The 21,442-nt window shown below is 41.6% G+C and overlaps 1 protein-coding gene across 2 annotated transcripts in view; it reads right to left on the bottom strand.

The window, feature by feature from the left end:
• Positions 1-21,442, bottom strand: part of PDCD6IP (programmed cell death 6 interacting protein) — a 52,256-nt gene that overhangs the window by 7,032 nt on the left and 23,782 nt on the right. Inside the window, exons 7-14 of one of the 2 annotated variants that reach the window (XM_067560908.1) lie at positions 19,940-20,071; positions 14,539-14,761; positions 13,578-13,701; positions 11,842-12,019; positions 6,879-6,990; positions 5,794-5,963; positions 4,294-4,542; positions 1,830-1,964 (exon numbers count right to left, since the gene is read on the bottom strand). In XM_067560908.1, coding sequence (XP_067417009.1) covers positions 1,830-1,964; positions 4,294-4,542; positions 5,794-5,963; positions 6,879-6,990; positions 11,842-12,019; positions 13,578-13,701; positions 14,539-14,761; positions 19,940-20,071 — 1,323 coding nt within the window. The remainder of the gene's footprint in view (positions 1-1,829; positions 1,965-4,293; positions 4,543-5,793; positions 5,964-6,878; positions 6,991-11,841; positions 12,020-13,577; positions 13,702-14,538; positions 14,762-19,939; positions 20,072-21,442) is intronic. The other variant, XM_067560909.1, reaches the window with a different exon arrangement.

Here is a 21,442-nt window from a genome sequence, read left to right as displayed (position 1 = left end):
CTTTTGATTCTAGTAAAAAAAACTGCAAGCAAAAAACAGATACATTTGCTCTTCATTTGGAAAGAAGTAGATCGGGGTCATCTATTTTTTCAAGGTCCAAATTGCTTGCTGCAGGTATAGTCAAGGTGCAGAATCTAACCAATAATGATAATAAGTAAATAAAAAAAAATTCACGGTTTGTTAAAAATCATCTGGTGGTCTGGATTTGGCCCCCAGTCTGCCTATTGACTACCCGTGCACTAGATCAACTAGTTTCTGCAACTGCATTCCTCAAAAGTCAAGAGTGCCACAGATCACCGTACACAAGTATATTATAATAAATGAAAGAAGAATTTGATTCAGCTTAAAGAGAGATCAGAATATTTAAACAGAAGATACTAGATCAATAAAATTTAGAATCAGACTATTACATTACACTACATCTTGTCAGTACTATAGTGTTAATTTTTTACTGATAAATAAGCAAGACAAATTGTCCAGTAAACAACTTTCCAGTATCAAAGGTCAACAAAAATAAAGAAAATTGAGTATGGCCTTCCTGATCTTTCACCATACCACACACACAGCAATGCATACAAATACAAGTTCCATAAAATTATCTATCACTGCAGATGGAGGAAAAAATACCTCAAATACTAGGGCTGGTCTACAATCTTGCACTGAATTAACTAAGAAGGTGTAAATTCACACTTTTGATATTTTGGCACTAGTTGGTATGTAAGGGAGATCCCTAAATCTTTATGCAAACATAACAAAAAAGTTTTACAACTGCAGCAATTCAGAGTTATACTGATATACATTTCAGAGTAAAACCAGTAAGCCAAAGAAAGGAATGTGTTGACATAACTGTAAATTTTGTGTCATTAATGATCTGGAGGATGGTGTGGATTGCACCCTCAGCAAGTTTGCAGAAGACACTAAGCTGGGGGGAGTGGTAGATATGGTGAAGGGCACGGACAGGATACAGAGTGACTTAGACAAACAGGAGGATTGTGCCAAAATAAATCTGATGAGGTTCAACAAGGACAAGTGCAGAGTCTTGAACTTAAGACGGAAGAATCCCATGCACTGCTACAGATTGGGGACCAACTGGCTAGGCAGCAATTCAGCAGAAAAGGAGCAGGGGGTTACAGTGAACAAGCAGCTGGACATGAGTCAACAACGTGCCCTTATTGCCAAGAAGGCTAACAGCATATTGGGCCGCATTAGTAGGAACATTGCCAGTAGATCGAGGGAAGTGATTATTCCCCTCTATTCAGCACTGGTGAGGCCACATTTGGAATACTGTGTCCAGTTTTGGGCCCCCCCACTACAGAAAGGATGTGGACAAACCGGAAAGAGTCCAGCAAAAGGCAACAAAAATTATTAGGGGGCTGGAGCACAAGACTTATGAGAAGAGGCTGAGGGAGTTATGCTTGTGTAGTCTGCAGAAGAGAAGAATGAGGGAGAATTTGATAGCAGCCTTTAAACTACCTGAAAAGAGATTCCAGGGAGGATAGAACAAGGCTGTTCTCAGTGGTAGTAGATGACAGAACTAGAAGCAATGGTTTCAAGTTGCAGTGAAGGAGGTCTAGGTTGGATATTAGGGAAAAAAAATTTCTTAGGGAGGTGAAGAACTGGAATGGGTTACCTAGGGAGCTGGTGGAATCTCCATCCTTACAGATTTTGAAGCTGAGGCCTGACAAAGCCCTTGCTGGGATGATTTAGTTAGGGCTGGTCCTGCTTTGAGCAAGGGGTTGGACTAGATGACCTCTTGAGGTCCCTTCCAACCCTAATCTTCTATGATTCTATTTATTGCTTACTTTTTGGCTCCTTAAGGGTTACTATACCTTTGTGCCTTCTTTTAAATTGGCTACAAGTTCCACAAAGTTGTCATTTGCTACAGCTAAATTCTTCAGAACTTCTTCTCTTAAATTAGATTCATTGTTTGATTGTTTCATCTTTGAAAATTCCTGGTGCGCATTCTGCAAAAAGAAAAAAAGAATAGTTACGGTCTCAGGATGTCTAAAATTCCTGAAATTTAAATTCCAAGGCATTTGAACATGAATTCAGCAATATCTGTGAGGATTAAATACAACTATTTGTATTGTATTTAAGAGACTTTTGCATTTAAAATATTTGATGCAAACATGAATGAGGTATTGTCATTCAGAAACTGGATGGGGCCAGGAGGGAAGAGCAGCCACCGTGCAGCCCTGCTTGGGGCCAGAAGTGGCGCGGCTCCCAGCCAGGGCACCACTCGGCCCACGTGGGAGAGGGGCAGGGCCAGAAGTGTGTGTGTGTGGGGGGAGAGGGGGTGAACAGTTGCCATGCAGTGCTACTCTGGGCCGGGAGTAGTGTGGCTCCAACCAGGGCTCGGCTGGGCCCACGTGGGAGAAGGGTGGGGCCAGAAGGAGGGAGTGGCGAGTGCCACTCAAGATGGTGCATGTCATAGGTTGCCGACCCCTACCATAGACTATGAATTTGAAAGTTGTTGAAATGAGCATTCCAGCCCTGCTTGAATGTGTCTATTACAAGAGTCCTTGAGGGGGAGGTGGCTGAAACAGGACTCTAACACACCTGAACGGGATCTGTCCACCAATATAGAGATGCCAGCACCCTTGACGTGACTTCTGATAAATCTAAGCTGCACCTGGTTGAATGACAAACGAGTCTTAACCATCCCTGAAGAGAACGGAGGTGCATTTTGCATATGGAGTCATGAAAATACAAGTTGCCATGTGACCCAGCTAGCGTAGGCAGACTTTACTGAGGTCTTTGGCTGTGTGCAAAAGTCTGAAATACAAGTCACTATGCAACCCTCTTGGATGGTATGTTCTGGCTGATACAGAGTCCAACTTTGCCTTTATGAGCTATAAACAGATGGGGGGAGAATGGACTTCTGGTTGATTTTGAAATCCAAATGGACAAAGAGATGAACACCATTGTGAACCTCTGATTTTGGGGTTAGTCTTCTCAGCAAGTTGTCATGATTGGAGTGTATGTGAAAGTCTTGTCTCAGGAGAGCTACTACTACCACCACCTAAGAGACAACTGACAAACACTCTTGAGGTTGTTGAGACCAAAAGGTCGATCTCAATTGGTAATGATGTCCACTAAGCACCCTGTCCTCACCATTCTACATGAGCCCTTCTCACAACACACTGCGCAGGCAGAGACAGACTCTCTCCTTCAGCAGCTGCAATCAAGACAGTGCCTCCAGAGTACTGCAGCAGTGTTCTATTCCCAGTACCTCCTCATTCCAAAAAGGAGAATAGAGGTTGGTGTCCCATACTGGATCTTAGATGTCTCAATACATTCATCCATTGGACCAAATTTCAGAAGTTTACTCTTTCCATCATTAATTCCCTCCCCAGAGGGCATGAACTGGTTCACAATTCTCATTACAGGACACTTATTTCCATGGTGCAATCTACTCAAATTCTGGATGTGAATATTTCTTTTCAAACCCTCATAGCACAACAGTCTGCTTTTTTAGAAGTTGCCAAGATCAATGCAGGGCTCTGCCACATATCTGTAGAGGGTTTGAGGATAGCTCATTGATTGGCTCAAGTCAGTGGTTTAGTGAGACTAGATCTAAAGTGTCAAATAATTTGCAAGACCTTTTTGAATGACTTCAAGAGGTATCTCCACAATTCTTTTAAGAAAATCCTGAAATGCTCAAAGAATGTAGCTAATACATGGGACGTAGTTGAGAAAACAGTGTCAGAGGCTCTTGAGAGGCATGTTTCCTTCTGCCCAAATGTATGAGCAAAGCAGCTTCTCTTACCAGTTTTGTGTCTGGCGCCATCTGCTGTTTGATGTATAAAACGAGGATGGAATTGTCAGACTGAATTACGGTTTGAAAGTCTTATGAACTCTTATTTGCATATGGCGGGTACAACTGTGCCATCTTATCTGGTAAGAAAAAGATACATCTGGCCTCTGAGGTACAGCTCACTCCGTCTAACCTGAACAGCCCTATTAAAGAAGGCTTCTCCTTTTAAGGAGCTATCACAATGTAGCTGAACTGAAGCAAGGTAAGGCCTTGGAGAATTCGTACCAGAGAACTCTGGCATAGACTGCTGGAAAAGGAACATTTATATTTCCCCCCCATTCTCATTAGGAATTGTGTATCTGTCAAGGATCACTTGACCAGCCATTATTCCAGTGTAGTGGGAATCTGGAGCAGGAAAGAGTAAAGACCAAAAGGTTAAAGTATCTGCAGCCCTGTAGGTCTGGGAAAGCAGATGAGCCAGTGCTGCTGAGTTTATAAAAAAGTTACATAGCAAAACCTAGTGTTAATGTTTGTACCTGAATGTTTTTGAGAAGTTCATCCTGCTTTTTCAGGGTCTCTTGCATTTTGTGTGTTAAACTTCCATAAATTCGGTCCAATTCAGTGACAGAGATGGCTTCCTCATTTATAGCACCATCTTGTGCAAGTGCAGTCAGAAATTTGCTTGTCATGTCAAAATTTACAGATTTTAGGTCATTCTCAAGTTGTTCTCTCTCTTTTTTCACTTCATCTAGGCTGGCTAGTAGAGATCTTAAGACATTAACAACCTACGAAACAAAATTTAAAAAGTTAATATTGGGACTTTGTTTTGAAGCATTTTTGCTAAGTTGTACTCCAACTATTTTCCATCTTGCATTACTCACAGATTATTCAATATTGGTGACCTCTGATATTCAGATCATATTCCAAAACAGCATTACCTACATCAGACTACTTCCATATTATATCCAGCTAAAGGAGGCGGCCAGCTCACTTGGGCAAAACTTCGTTCACCTTTGGAAGACTTCTCCATGATTGACAGGAGTGAGAATTTTAATACACATCAAAGTGTTTGACTAACCACCTTAAATTTTTTTATGCTATGGAGTAACTTTTTAAATAAGTTAGGATGCTACAGCCCTGTGAGTAATGCCAGATTACACAGACATTATGTATTGAATCAAGTTTTTCTTTCAAAGCATTTAACATGAGCTACCAGGATATGATACTTTAACATTTTTGTTTCTTTGTATATTTAAAGCAACATTCTCCTTTAAAGACTTAACTCCACCACTGCAACATTAAATATCAAAGTACTAGGAAGGAATTTTAAGGATCCATGAAATAGAATAAAGCTACAATGCACTCTAGCAGCAAACATTTGATATGCTGTCAAAAATACTGCATTCAAACTGCTCCATAGCAGGCAACTGATCATATTGGTACAATTTAAATATTGATATTCTGGAAATAGAATTAATCAGATTGCCTAATTGTTTAGGTTGGGGGCTCTCAAATGTTTCCATACCATTGTCTTTAACATACTGTGGTTCACCTTTGCTCCCACATGCTGTCAACCAGATCAATTTTGGAACCTTTAATTTTAGGTAAATGAACAGAAGAGTGAGCAAAATAAAAATGAGATCCGCAGATTACTAGAAGATAATTTCTACAGTCCTTTCTGGGAGCAAAAATTTAGCTAGTACTGAAGTCAAGGGGTTTAACCCCTTTTATATGCTAGAGATGAACTAGTTTGGGAAGGAAATAGGTCAGTTTTACCAGTCCCTCTTCCTAACCCTTAAGGGGAACTCCAAATACTGTAAAATAGTGCAGTTTCATATACCATGCCAGTGTTATCTTCTGCAAGATAAACTCATTTTAACTATCCAAGGTATTCCAGATAATTCCCCATTTAATTTTCTTATAAATCCACTGGGTTTTTCCTTTAAGAAGTTGAAGACAGACTAAGTAACTGTTGTCCCAATGTATTGACATTCAGTGTACCCACTAATATGCAACCTTTAATTTTCTGGTCTTACCTCACTTCCCTGCATGGTTTTTGCTGGATTAGCAGAAGGAATGGCTGCATTCAATTCTGGCTCTGGTTTACACAGAAGTGAAATTGTATCCCGGTGAGATTGATAGCGTTCTTTAACTTGTCCATCTGCCTGTATAGCTTTGTCCAAAACATTACGGAAATTGGCTCCCTCTGGCAATAAAACAACAGTACTATTTAGACTACTACAAAACTGATTTAATCCAAGTCTTGGGCTACAGCACCATTCATACCTTTCAGCAATTTGTTATACATTTTCACACACAAGAACATTCAAACAGAATCCCTGTTAACGTAATGAAGGTTTAAAATGTCAATTAAAATCCCCATTCATTGGTTACTCAAGGAATTACTAAGAAAGTACATTAAAAAATTCTGTGGTGTGAATTGCACATCAAATTTTAAAGCTTGTATGTCAGCTCCTCAAAAGTTTCAAAATAATTCAAATCAGGAGCTCAGATAAAACTGTGATGGGTGATGAATGCAATATAAGGAACTGGGCAAATAGCTGCTTAAAATTGGATTTTTACAGAGAAAATTCCTTCAGAAAAGGGCAACAAGTGACTTTCTAATCCATCCTAAACTTAATAAAAAAGCATACAGTTCTTAAAACTTGATTCACAAAGTCTATTATACCCAACAGTACAGACTATTTAAGTAACACAATAAGCCAGATACTCCGATACAGGGCAGCCTCTTTTCACCACACTGCTGAGGGGTATCTGTCTGTACAACTGGTGAATCCAGACAGAGAGGAATTAACCGTGTGCAAGGGGAATTTTTTTTTTTTTTTTTGGAGGAGGAGGAGGAGGAGGAGGAGGAGGAGGAGGAGAAGAGGAATCGATCTTCTCTCTGGTGGTGCAGAACCAGCAAAGAGGCTCCTATGACAATACCCCATCTTGGTTCTAGTAGCATAACAAGACCATAGCCAGATCTTTCTTAAACTGCATTGATGATCTTCTTGGAACTAATAACAGATGACTCAAAGCAACTTTAATTTATACTAAATTTAATTTAAGAATGGTTTTTCCATGCAGCAGTGCCAGGATCAGAGAAGATGAGATTTACCTGCCCTCAAAGGTTTGTAGAGTTCACTGGATGGTGTTCTTTGCCAACGCTCCTTGAATTTTGTTCTTAGATCATTGTCTGTGGCTTCCTCTTCATCCAATAATCTTAGTGACTTAAAGAATTAAAAAGCAGTATTACACGCAATGTAATTTTTCTTAACTACAAAATGGCTGTACAACTATGAATTGTAAAGATAGTATGTTCTAAAATTTAAAGCTGAAAAAAAGACTTACTAATCTTAACAGCCCATGAGTTATTTCAGTGAATAAAAGCCAAAAGAGAAGGTTACTCACCAAGTGCAGTAACTGTGGTTCTTAGAGACGTGTGTCCCTATGGAAGCTCCATTCAAGGTGCACTTCCACCCAACGTAGCTGTGACCGTTCAGCCTGCACACGTCTCCCACATCTTCATACCCTGCACTAAGGCTATCAAGTTGCATAGGCAAACCTGCCTCAGTTCCTTCTCTATCACGGAGCTCATTGAAAAGAACTCTGAACCAATGGGGAGGAGCCTGGGTAGTGGAACACCTACAGGGGTACACACCTCAAAGAACCAAAGTTACTGCACAGAATGAGTAATCCTCTCTTCTTCAAGTAGTGTCCCTATAGGTGCTCCACTCTAGCTGATTATCAAGCAGTACCCTCTGTGGAAGGGTGAGGCTTCGGAGTTGAGTCTAAGATTAAAGATAGAACAGCAGAGCCAAACATGGCATCAGAAGCTGAGGCATTAGTAACTGCATAGTGTTCAGCAAATCTATAAATGGACGTCCAAATTGTGGCTCTCCATATTTCTGTGACGGGAACATTCTTAAGAAAGGCTATTAAAGTAGAGAGGGATCTCGTGGAGTGAGATAATACTCTAGTGGGGGGATGACGATCATGAGACTGATAGCAGTAAGTAATACAGCCAGATATCCATCTAGAGTCTTTGCTTGGAAACTGGAGATCCCTTAGTTCTATCCACAATGGAGAGAAATAATCTAGGAGACTTCCTAAAGGGCTTAGTCCTGTCTAAGTAAAAGGCTAATGTAATGTCGCATCTCCTTTATCTCGAGGCGGCTTAGGGACGAAAACTGGAAGGTGGATTTATGAGGAAGACCAAAGATACCTTTGGCAGGAACTTGGGATGCGATCGCAGTGACACTGTATTCTGTTGCAGTGTGGGAGAGAGGGATATGCCATGAGAACCCCTTATCTCACCCACTCTTCAAGAAGCAATGGTTACTAGAAATGCAGTTTTCATAAACAGGTGTAGAAGAGAGCAGGTGGCCATAAATTCATAGGGAGGCCTCATAAGACATCTGAGTACCAAGTTTAGTACCAGTGTACGGCATCTGATTTGTGGAAGAGGTTATTCAGTCCCCTGAGAAACCCTGTTGTAGGATAAGTGAAGACTGAAAAAACCTCTACTGTATGTTGGAAGGTTGTAACAGCAACCAAATTCACTTTTATGGAGCTTAAAAATAATCCTGTCATTTAAGTCTAAAATGTAATCTAGTACATAGTTTCTCAACCTGTGGTATGCATACCCCTGGGGGTACGCGAGACACAGGAAGAGGGTATGCAGCGAAAAACCCAGTAAAGGGAGGTGGGTTGCAGCCGCTGACTTCTGGGGAAACCAGGCAGCAGCCGCCGGTTTCCCGCCTCGTCCCACCTCCTAGCTGGAAGCCGCCCACGTCCCATCCAGTCCCAGCTCCCAGGTGGGAGCCCAGCAGCAGTCTCTTGTGCCTTGCAAGCTGGGCTCGCAGCTGGGTGGCTGCCACCCAGCACCGACTCTGAGCCTAGAGACAGCTTCCCGTACCCCGGCTTGAAGATGGGCAGCAGCTGCCTGCCGCCTGCCCACATCCCCGAGTCCCAGCCTGCGTGCAAGCCTCCTCTGCCCCAGCTCGGACTGGGCGGCAGTTGCCCACCTCCAGCGCTGGCAGCCAGTTGGCAGCCGCCTGCAACTTGCCCAGGTGGCAGCTCCCCCCCGGGCTCAAAGCCCGGTTCCCAGAAAGCCAGGTGGAGATCCCAGCAGCTTTGCCCAGACTGATAGCAGTAGGTAATACAGCCAGATATCCATCTAGCTGAGCAGTGAAATTGAAAACTTTGATAGCCCCAGATTTTACCAATATAAAAATCTTAAGAGGGGCCCACACAGTGTGATTTGCTCCAGGCCTGCACCCCCCCCCCCAGAGACGGCCATGAGGAACACTGCTATCCACTCTGATGGGCTGCTAGTGCCTGCTCATACCTCAAGTTCCCGCCTGTGTGAGGAGAACACCATGTGACCCTGCCATCAGGCCATAGTGATTGGCTGGTGTTGACCTTTGCTCCTATATGGAGAAAGGGGAGGAAGAAGGATGGGAGAAACAGCAGGGGGATTTGTGATTTGCTACAGCCACACAGCATTGCAAAACTCAGAACTCTCCTGCTTTATGAGAATCAGAGTTGTCCAGTAGTAAAGGGGAAAAGATTGTATTTCTCAGAGTGGAAAATTGAGTGTTGGGGTACTTATTAAAATTTTCAGAAGTTAGGGGGTAGTTGTTCCTTAAAAAGTTGAGAAAGTGATCTAGTACACAACAATAATGAAGAGAATGAGCCAGAGAACCCTGAAGTTGGGATGACAGATTTGACTGGCATCCTGAGAGAGGAGATGGGGGATGGTCCAGGGAGTGATTGGTCGACAAACAGCACGCTGAGTGCAGTAAAGAAACCATATTTGTCTCAGCCATGTTGGAACTACAAGAATAACCTTGGCTGTGTCTTTATCTTGAATAGCCCCTTGATCAGGGGAATCAGGGAAAATGCATACAGAAGGCCTGGACTCCAATGAAGTAGAAAGGCATCTCCCATGAAGTCCTGGAACTATTTAAAAGAGAGTCAGCCGAGGATTGTGGAGGAGGCATGACAGCTTCATCTGGGAAGGAGGAAGAGCTGCTAGCTGTACAGGTAATCTCTGACCAATTGCGCTTCCTGCTCCTCAAAAGGTCTCCTCTTGTGGATCAGGAAGCCTAAGAGACTGGTGGGGACTGTCTGCTTTTCTCCCAATAGAGAGAGGGGGGGGAGGGGGGGGAACCACCACAACACAAAAAAAACAAAACAAAACAAAAAACCCCACAAGGGACCCTGGAGAATTGCTGGTGGTAGGCCATTCAAGCGTCCCAGTATGGCCACTGAGATGGTACATAAGACATGGGTGGAGGCACAAAAGGGTGTCCATACCAGTGGGATAGAGCATGTGTCTCAGAAGAATAGTATGACTCAGAGGTATCAATATAGAAAGTTCCTTGATAATGAAAGGCAGAGCCCAGGATAGAAACATAGAAGACAGATGAACAGTCCCCATTGTCTTCCTCATCACTTGGTAGAGGTAGAGAAGTCAAGAGATGGACGGAAATTCTGTCAGAACCAGGTGACTCTCCAGGGAATGAATGGTGGTCAGTACAGAGAATGGGTTAGTGCTGAACAGGGGAGAGCAAGGCATTTCTCTTACTACCAAGTCTGAGGAAACAGAAACGCTTGCAATGTCAGAACAGTGAGAGACACTGATGAGGCAAGTTGGGTAGAGGTAATTGTAGCAGCAGGTGCCAATGGTATTGAAGGTCTCATACACTCCAATGAATGACCAGTAGGTGTCAGTTTGATCTTTTGTGGAACTGAAGTACTGGGTACCAAGGTTCTAGTAGACTATTAGTACTGATTTAGAAGAGCTGGTCTTCTTTCTGCTGCTCTGATCACTTGACGGTACTGATATTCTGGAGCCAGGATCCTTAGAGTCCTTAGGCTTAATGATAGTCATAGTACTTGAGGAACCTGCAGACACGTGGGTATCGAGTCGGATATCGGTAGATGACGAAGCAGGTATATGAATCGGATAGTCTCTGAGGTAGATTCTTTACCCAGAAGATTTGAAGCTATCTTTCTAGAGTCTTATTGAACGGATTCCAGAGACTGCCTCTTCGATGCTCTAAGGAAGTGCTCTGCAGAGGAGGTCAACCTATTCAGAGACCATCGTACAGGAGGAATCTGCTGGCTGTGGTCAGAAGTTGGTCAGGGCAACCTTTCCATTGTAAGGAGACATTGTTTAAGTCCCTGGTTTTTTCTCATTCTCAACTTTAATTTCAGGCAGAAATTACACTTTGGGGGAAAAGCGTGATACCCTAAGGCAGCCAATATACCACGAGTGTCTGTTACTGATCAGGATAGCCTCTTGGAACAAAAGGTAATGATTAAAAATGGAAGACTCGGGCATAGCCTCCCAGGGTTTCAGTTGCCCTGAGGGAACAATAGGTGGAGGGACAACGGTCCTTATGCTAAAAGTAATTTTTTTTTAAAGATGTTTTTTTTTTTTTTAAGTAAGTATTACTACAGCTAACTAACAAAGGAAACAAAGATATAATGCTAATTAACTATTAAGAACAAGAGGAAAAATACAGTTGAGGTAAGTTCACCTCAGATGCTGAGGCGCTATGTCTCATGCCAAAGTGGTTGGGAAGAAACTGCGTGTGGTTTGCCCACGCAGTTCTATATAGCCTTGGTGCAAGGCATAAGGCTGTGGAAAAGAGGGCACATGTGTGGCTTGAACAGACACTATTACCTAAAATCTCCGATCTGAGGCACACAGGTAACTAGAATAGGAATCACGTTCTTACTTTTACCAGAGTTTCCCATCCCACCATCATCTCAAAACAAAAACAAACAAAAAAAATCTGTCAACAATACCACCTGTGACACAAGACATTTTTGTAGATAAAATGTCTACCTACCTTCTTGTGTTATCTTTAGACTTCACACTTAAAAACTAAAGCCTTCACACACAAGTGCTTTCAACATTTCACTAAACTGATAAATTACTTTAGACAAAGGCAAGTTAATTTTAACATATTATAACATGCACATACAAACTTTACTATTTAAAGGGACTGAGTTAGATTCATAAAGTTGCACATTTAAAAGAATATTTCAGTTGTTTCTAAGCTTACTTCATCTAAGATCTCTCTGTTTCTCTGTAGCAATTCTGGTAGATCTTTTATCAGCTGATCAATGGTCTGGATGCCTCCCTGTTCAATCACAGTCTTAGACTTCTGCAGAATAGACTGAGGAACACTATCACCAGACACATCTTCAATGGCAGCAGGCAGATTGAGAGAAGCCAATACTCTGAGAAGGTCAATGTATTACATTACAATTAGTACATTGCAAAAAAAAATCATACTGCACCAAAAGCATCATTTTGGTGTCCAAATTAAACAGAACAAGAGAAAAAGGAAATAAACATGAGCATAATGTAATCTTGGATAATGATTTAAAACTGGAAAAATGTAAAGATTATTCAGAGGAGATACTTAACCAAAAAAGCAATAGTTCTAAATTTTTTTTAAAATAGGACTGTTGTCTATCGTTTTTCCTTTGCATTTTAGGGCTTATAAAGCATAACAGTAGACAGACAATTTTAATCAATATATGACAATTCTGAACACAAACTCTTTATCTACTTTCTCCCATAATCTTGGGTTTATATTTAACTTGTATTTACTACTTAAAGCAAATTCTTATTTCAATGCCTCACTCTTAAAATACAACCAGGGCTTGAAAAATTCAGTAAGGTAGGTGGCGGGGGGGAAGAGATAATAGGAACTTTTCTGGGCAAGCAACATCAGCCTCTGCAGAATCTAAGTTTAATTTAAAAAATTAAATTTCTAGACCTTATGCTTTGTTTGTGAGGAAAGCCTTAAAAACCATGAAGTAAGTGTTAAAAAAAATCTGTTTTCTTATGTCTGCAGAGGCAGCTCTAATACCTCTGATGCTGCTCATTCCTTTGCCAAACTACTACAGAGCACTAGACAACCACTACTGTGATTCAGATGCCTGCAGAAAGTAGGCAGACTAATAAGAATTAGGTCAACTTCACTTCAACTCTTCTTTGGAAAACAGAGACGCAGACACACACAAACTATTTAATGGAGAGGATGACACAAACATAGATTTGAGAAAGGGGTAATGTACTGGAGACTCTCTTTGCAGCAGCCAGAACAAAAAAGGTGCCACCACTATTATATCCCTCTTCAGCCATATACCCACAGGGCAGCCACCAGGAGTCTTTGAGGTGACAGGCCTAAAAAGAGAGAATGTTCCTTCTACCAGCTACTAAATGAAGACAAATACAAAATCAATGGCACTCACAAGCAGAGCATCAGGACAGCATCTTGGCAGACAACTCAGTACCCTTCCATTTCCCAGAAGTTTAGGAAGGGAAGGGAGTGGCTTCACACCTGGATGTTACTCCTGAAGTGTGGCCCTCAATCTTTTGTAACCATATGTGGCCAATTGGGTTTTAGTCCTCTCACCATTAGGTGTCTGGTAAAACTTCCAAACCCTACTGAGTGGCAAATTTGTTTACCTCCTACAACGTAAGAAGTTTAACTATACAGTATTTACTGGCCCACTCCTGTAAGATGCTTAGTGCAAAGTGCTGAATCAATGGGAGTTAAAAGTGATTAGTAACTTTGCATGACAGGGCCTTCGTTTTAAATGATTAACATTCACATATTCCGCTCTCCCAATCTGTCTAAACCAGAGATTTAAAAAAATCTGAACAAAATACTTAAATAAATCTTTACTGAAGTGGAGAAAAGTAAGGTTTTGATCATTCTGGACACAGAGACACTATTAAAACAATGTTTTGAAAAGATTAGAAGTCTGAATAACTAATACTCACCCATTTGCCAAATTGGTGGCTTCTCTCATCTGGGCTATTGATCTATTTACCAAGTCTGCCTTCCTCTGGTTGTAGAGGGTCAGAGACTGCTGTACTGCCAGAGGAACCATCTTCTCAAACAGATCTGTGATTGAGACAGTATAATTATTTTAATTCAACTATAAAGGTGACCAAACAATCTGCAGCGTCTTCATATCCTTTTGCTATATCCTTAAAGATTTATCTAAACAACTACAGAGACTTGGATTTGTCAAATTTCTCTTTCTAAACTGAGTGGGAAATACCACTGAGGAAAGTCAACATCTCCATACGCCTGGTATCACTTAAAACCTGCCACTTCAGATTTATCATGAAAGACTCATGGTAGAGAATATGTATATTATTTTAACATACTGCATTTAGGCAAGATGCAAGATTAACAGTGGGGGCTGTTTTAAGATTAAATCTGTAGGATTTTCCCCATTATGATTTTTCATCAGTAGTAGGAGGAAAAGAGCTCTTCAACAAAGCTCCTTGTTCAGAGACCAGATTACATGCTTCATCCAAATATTTTAAGACCGAACTAGTGAATATTTGAATAACTAACTTGAAATTGCAGATTTACCCTTTGTAGGGGCCTGTCATCTTTTTGACACTAAAACCAATGGCTTAATGAACAATAAAATAGTTCAGAAAGCATCCTGATAAGCGCATTAGAACAAGTTCACACATTTTAAGTGTTCTTTTCCACATCCAACATATTTATTGAAGATTTTCACCAGAGTGGCAAAGAATAAAAAGAGACAAATTACCAAAATATTAGGACTAGTTTGCTGAAATATGCTATTGGAAATTGAACATTAACTTGAATATTGTACATCTAAATCATTTAGACATACAGGTGAACTTTGCAGCCCATATTAATCTCATATACAGGTAAAATACTATTCGCCTCCAAATCTGCTCTGAATATTTTGCTTACCAGTGAACTTCTGGCTAATAGGAACTACAACTGAGGTAGATTTCACAAGACTGGCTTTGCCAATGGGATCTAGATCTTTCAAGTCAGGAATCCGGTCATGATAGATGAAGTCATTGTCCTTCTTGGCAGCTGTAAGGGCCCGGTTAATTTTGTCAGATAAATCTTTTACGCTTATGTATTCATCATACCGAGATGCCACTGTTTTTACCAAGTCTGATGCATGCTACAAAAATTAAAAAATACACACAATTACAATTCAAATGGACTGCTGGTGGAGTGGAGAGACTATCTCTAACACAAACAACATATAGGAAGACAGCTGAACGTCATAGTTAGCCAACTAAAATTATTGCAAAGGCATAGGAATCAACATTATTAGCTCTCTGCGTACTAAAGGAATTTCTCCATCTAAGGAGAAGGATCAGCAAAATTACGCCTTGCAATACACTCACTGACCCTACTATATAGAGTTCTGCCATTAATGGGATCATGAGCCCTCTGCAGTTTATCTGAAGTAGTCTCACCAACATTCTCCAAAATCCACAGAATTCCATTATAACTTGGGAAGTAGAGGACAGGGGCAAAATGATTTCACAGGCCTACTCAAAAAGGCTAACACTATCTCAGCTCCACGGACTAAGACTGAGTTGATTGGTCCTAGCGGATGCTACAATATGTAGTTCCATTTGTGCGTCCTCTCCATGTGCTGCCAAAGGCTCACAGGAGACCCCATATACTCCCACCTCTATTGTCCAATTCTTGCCTGTTTTTCGCACATGTGCACGAAAGTTAAGATACAGCTGCACACCTAAGTTGGAGCCCTACAGCCATTTTCTCACTATCCGTGTCTGTTGACTAAGCCCCAGCTCAGAATCTGAAAAGTTGATATGAAGGAACCTGGAACCCTATTCCACCTAACCTGCCATCTGCACTTAGGTATCCTCTGATTAGTAATGGGAGTGGGGGATGTTTTTCCTAACTTCCCATCTCCCCTCAGCCCTCCCCCCACACACACACACCCCAACACTAGCCACAGGAAACCCTTTCTCCCACCTGAACTCACCCCTAATAGCAGAAACCTCCCATCCCAAAAACCAATGAAAATCCTTCCCCTATTTGAATAACCAATTATTCCACTGCCAGAGGCTACAGAGCTGTCCAATCTGTGGCGCTCAAGAGCAAGAGAGCTAAGAAAGTTTGTACTGGATTATGGGAATAAAGCTGAAGACAATTTAATAGATGCTTATTCAATTGTTATAAAATGCAGCTGGTCAATAGGTTGTTTATAACCATTTCTACTTATGTCTAACATACTTATAAAATTAATCAAGCATTTAAAAAAAACTTTACACATTAAGGGCACATCTACAGTTTATAAAGTAACCCATTTAAAAATGGGAAGTGTGTTCCTTAAGCCACACCCTGTGATTTTTAAACTGAAATGTTTGAATCAGGCCTGAAACCAAAAGGGTGTGCTGTTGTATTAATTTAGATTAAATATATGTGCCAAAGGCATTAATATAACTCAGTCATTGTCCAACATTAAACAGTTTTAAATAAGGTTTGACATACAGAGACCTCAGCCTGTTTAGTGACATGACAAATATCATTAAACATGCTTTTTAACCTTTTATTAAAACAGTGGTTTTCCACCTGTGGTCTGCAAGTCCCTGGGGGTCTGCAGATTATGTGTAAGGGGTCCGCGAAAGGTGACTATGAAAAAAAGTTTCAGATTCCAGAAAAGGCATTCCGTTTTTCTGATCAACCAAAAATGTGAACATCCCCACCTATAGGTCAAAACCCAGAAGTGTTGTCATTACCATAGAAGCCCAGTTTAGCACCCTTTCTCACACTGCACCAAATGCCCTGCCGAACACACGCAACAATTATAGTTAAATTCTGTTCTGTCAGTTTTCAGTCTAAGACTTCTACGGTACAGGGCCACAGGTTGAATTTCCAAAACAATCCACACCTCCATTTGAAATTTGTAAGAGTCCGCAAATGAAAAAAGATTGAAAAATCACTGTATTAAAACATACAGAAAAACAAATTAAAGCATTTGAAAACTATAGTATTAAGTAAGGCTTCCACTTTAACAACATCACTTATTTTCTTTAGCTGGAATGAGTTTTTAGTAAGGAAAACCCTCTTGTTTTAGATGGCATAAAGATGGTAATAACTGAACAGAAAAGTTATTTGAGATGGACTGGAGCTGTTGTTAAAAGACCAATCCTATTGCCTAAAAGGCAAACAAAAACTAAATGGGGAAAGAAAACTACAGCAAAGATAGAAAATGCAGGCTCTGTCTATCGTATTGACTTTTACTTGCGACCTCACTATTGCAAAAAACACAGGTACAGCACACAGTATTATCAGCCACTCAATGTCTTAGCAAACTTGTACTAATGCCCCACCATATCAATCACAACTTTCTGGAGAAGTTTCTCTATGATGAGCAGGGGCATCAGGGCTGCTATACCCTTGTCCCAGGCCTTCCCCACTCGCTGGCAGTGGTCACAGGACCAGCAGTACAGCCGGACCACATCAAAGATCCCTGGCCAGTAAAAGTTCTGCAGCACTCTCTGCCTAGTGTGCTGGATCCCCTGCTGCCCTGAGAGAGGGACATCGTGGGCCAGGTACAAAAGAGCCTGCAGCGGTACTTCTGGTGGACCACCAGCTGTCTCCTGATTCCCCATGGTTCTACCTTCCTGAGGGGAGCCCATTCCTGGTACAGGAACCCTTCTCCCACAGGAATCTCCCTCTGCAGTCTACCTCAAGGGGTTTTGCAGCGCCATGGCCAGCAAGTTCTCTCAGCTTCTCTAATGAGGGGTCCCTCTGTAACTTGGTCCGCTGGGGATGGGGGTGGAATCTGTTCCCCCTCCTTAACCAGGTCTGGGGTCCTAGCCTCACTGAGTCCTGCCCTGGATAGCCTCTGCCCTGCCATGGCAGGGTCCCCCACATCTGGCTGGGTGATCTTCCCAGTGCCAGACTGGGGAGCCCGTCACCAGCTCTGGTTACAGGTAATGGCCAGGGCGCTCTGGGGTTTGCCCGGCCAATCCTCCTGGTTGTTCCCTATTGGTACCTCGACTGGCAACTGACCATACAACCCCACATCCTTGGGGCCCTCCTTGGCCCCCCACCACAGATGTATCCTTGCCATGGGTACTTTAACCAGGGGCTGAACACTCCCCTCAGGATTAGGTAGGTATTGGGCTCTACCTGGTCTGGGCACACCACCTCGGGCAGGGCCAGTATCACCTCAACGACCCTGTTCCAGAATCCTTGGACCTTCCTTCCATCCACCTTGAGGGGGAGGAGTTGGTGCTGGCTCTTTTGGGGCAGCCCCATGCTCACCCTACAGATGGAAAGCTCAGAGTCAGGAGCTCTGCCTTCCTCCCTGACACCCTATAAGGCTGCCAGCCACACCCACTTGGGCAGCCAGCTCCTCCTCTGGGGAAGCTCCCACCCAATTAACCCTTTGACAGGTTGACTTGCCCCTCCTATTCTTGAGCTTTGGGCATCATGCCCACTTGTGACCCCCCCCCCACCCCACCCACAGTAATGCCACTTCCAGTCCCACTGGTCTCTGGGGGCCAGTCAGTCTATCCCTGTATTGGTTGTCCCTCTGAGGGGAGGCTTTCCAGGGTCCCCCCTCAGGGACAACCAAGCCAATCAGGACAGGAGTTTGATTGGTTCATCTTGAGATTAGGACAGCACTTACCAAAGGATGGCTCCCTTCCTCCACAAAGTCACAGCAGCTCAGGCATGTGTGTGGGGGAGAGGGACACAACACACAATACACTGAACATCAGTTGCAGCTCCAGTTCTCTGCCCTCATCCAAGTTATAGCAGCCTAGGAGCTGATACAATTTATGCCAACTGTCTATGCCCAAAATAGAGCAAGTTCTATATTTCTACTTTACTGAACACTCCAGCTTCTTCCTTTATCTGCTACCATCATACCCCCAATCTCTCCTCACAAAAAGACCACCCCCATTTCAGGGTTTGTAGGAAAGGAGGCATATGAACTTGCTATGCCAATTATGCGCCAGCTGGGGACTGCTCCAGGCTAGTTTCTGCTTCCTTTGAGCTGATCAGCAGAACAGCATGCCCCAAAGCACTGCCTAGGGCCCCTTGACCTTTCTGAAGTAATATCTGACTAGATATCAGTTTTAGGACAATACTGCCATAAAGCAATACTTCTACCATCACTGCTGGTAATATATGCTGCACGATATCCGTTTATCAACTATTACTGTGGAGAACAGCTGCCAGTTAGAGAAGCCACCTAAAGAAGCATGGAAAGGGAAACATGGTGGGTCAAGTAACACTGAGATGCACTTGGGGTAGGAGGAATAGTTTGAGATAGGAATGTGTACAGAATGATGGATTTCCCCCCCAATTCCTCCAGAGCAGAAGAGTATTTTACCCAGAGTGTCACATTTATCATTAGCGGAGGCTGAAAATTTGAGGGAGGCTTTCACTAAATCTCAGTCAGCATTAAATTACTTAAAACCCTAAATTACTACCATCACACAGAGGAGTGAAACCTTGTTAGGTTTATTACTGAAAATGATTTTTAAATGCATGATGTAGCAATTATAAAGTTATGCTAAGGATATAAATCCCACATCATTTTCCAGCCTGTTCTGCCATTTTTGGTCATCCTTCATTTTGGAGTCTGTCACATGAGAGTTGAAAGCTACTGCTATGGAAGGCACTAGCAAAAGAACTTCAACACCCATACTTCCTTTAAAAGAATTTTCTTTGTCATAAGCATACAAAAAGCAAATACTAGATCAGCCATGAATCACCCTCATAAATTTTGGCTTAGAATAGCACCCAATGAGTCAGAAACTCAAACTTTATAGGGCTGTAAAATGGAACCTGAAATTGTATTTGACTTGTCCCTACTAGACAAGAATTCTTCCTGCTTTCAGTTGTACCAGAAGCCACACAACACAAGCCTCTCCTGATATTTCAGTGCAGCTGGTGTTTGACAGAACCAGGAAATGCAGAGGCAAGAGACAACAAAAGTGAAGTTTTCTTTTTAAGGAAAGTTTTGAACCGTTGTCAAAATTTTGTTTTGTTTTTTAATGAGTCAGTTTGTCCATCCCCAGTTCGTTTAAAAATGTAAATCAAAATGAGTACTATTGTACCAGTTGGTGTCATATTTCCCAAAACCTGATTGAAATGTATACTTAGGAATACATAGGCCATTTCTCACTATTCTAGTATGGAAGTTCCAAGAACTTTTCAAGAAGTATTTAATGGGTGTGGTTGGTCTCCCCTCCCCCAAAAGAAACCTGCCAATCTTAATGATCTGAGTTTTGCATGCATTAGATTTTAATTGGTAGAAATTTAAAAAAATGTCTTCCTACAAGTTCTGCCCCTAACCTACCTGTAGTCTCCCGATTTCTTCACCAAATTTCTTCTGCTGCTTTGCCAGGATAGATTGGTGATACTCTGCATTGGCCTGCATAATGCAGTGCTTCGCAGCCAGAACTGGAAACACCTCCTGGAAATAAAAATACTGACCAGGGGAAAGTCCAACCACATAAACCACCACAGACAACATGGGATGCAGGAAGAAAAAGGAAGAAGAAAAGGAAATTAGAATCACCCAATTAATGGTTTAGATAGGTTAAAACATTAAAAGTAAATGTCAAGAGATGTGACTGCATGGATTTAATTCAGTCAATAAAAATATTGCTATGTAAAATTATTTCAATTGTTTTATGATGATTTGGGGATTGCAAAATTAAATTTAATTAATTAAAGCCATGAAGTCACAGCATTTACTTTACAAAGATTAGAAATTCAAACATGCATTAAAAAGAATAGTAGAAAGGATATCAAAGATCCCCAAGACAAAGTACTGTCAAGAAAGTATAAAAGAATACTTAGCTCTCTTAGTTAACCAAGTCACCACACCATAGATGCTAAAGTGATAGTTCTACATCTACTTCATCCCCACAACCATTAATAAGAATAGTAAAACAATTATCCAGAAGAAATCACTACAATAAATTTTCATTTACTGTGAGCCAAGAGTACTTAAATAATTGTTGGTAGACCTACAAAAATAATTCTAAGGTCACACAAACAAAAGAAAAGTCGGACCACCACACAAATCTAATAAAAAGAACAATGCCTTGAACATTTTTTAAACCTCTATTCCTACATAAAATTTGGTTTGCCTGGAGTCCTACAAAGAAAGCTATCAGAAGTGTTATACTACAGGCCATAGCACAGACATGGCCTTTGATCAACTACTTGGTTTTGCTGCTGCGATTCTCAAGTCAAAGCACCGCAAAAATGAAATATTGTCTTAAAGACGACTTTTGTCTCAATAACCTATTAGCCTCTTAATTCACTAGACTAAAACCTCCCATTCTGGTTTTGCAACAGAAATAGGTAAGTGCTTCATGACCTTTAAAAAGGAATAGGAAAAAAGTAAGAGGGAACCTATGATCCTGCAGTTGTAGCAGTTCAGTCTGTCATCTCATTAAATCTCACACTAACACACTTGGGCAGGGTCTGTATTTTGATTGGAAAGTCTAAAAGCCAGAGGAAGTGATGTTAGAGCTTAAAGTGTGTTTCTACCCTGAATATTACTTTGTGTGGCCCCCACGCTTATTGCATTTGATTTCCATATCAAATTGTTGCTAACAAGCAAAACTAGAGTGGCTGTTTTTTGTGAGGAGGTATGTGCCTCTCTCCTTTTTAAAATAATTTATTTATATAGATAGATATAAAATACAAGTTTGCCAGCCCTGCAAATCATCCCAGGATCTGAATGTCGAGCTGTGCAGTGGCTGATGCTTCACACACCATGAACAGTATTACTGGCCAAAGTCAGCCCTCAATTACATTTATGGAATCCTACTTTCACTGGGGATTG

This window comes from Emydura macquarii, unplaced genomic scaffold, assembly GCF_026122565.2.
Source record: "Emydura macquarii macquarii isolate MOO-44397 ecotype Brisbane River unplaced genomic scaffold, CSIRO-AGI_Emac_v2 contig_2321, whole genome shotgun sequence".
Lineage (NCBI taxonomy): Eukaryota > Metazoa > Chordata > Testudines > Chelidae > Emydura > Emydura macquarii.
Note: the sequence above shows the minus strand (reverse complement) of the source record. Positions and strands in the feature narration are given on the sequence as shown.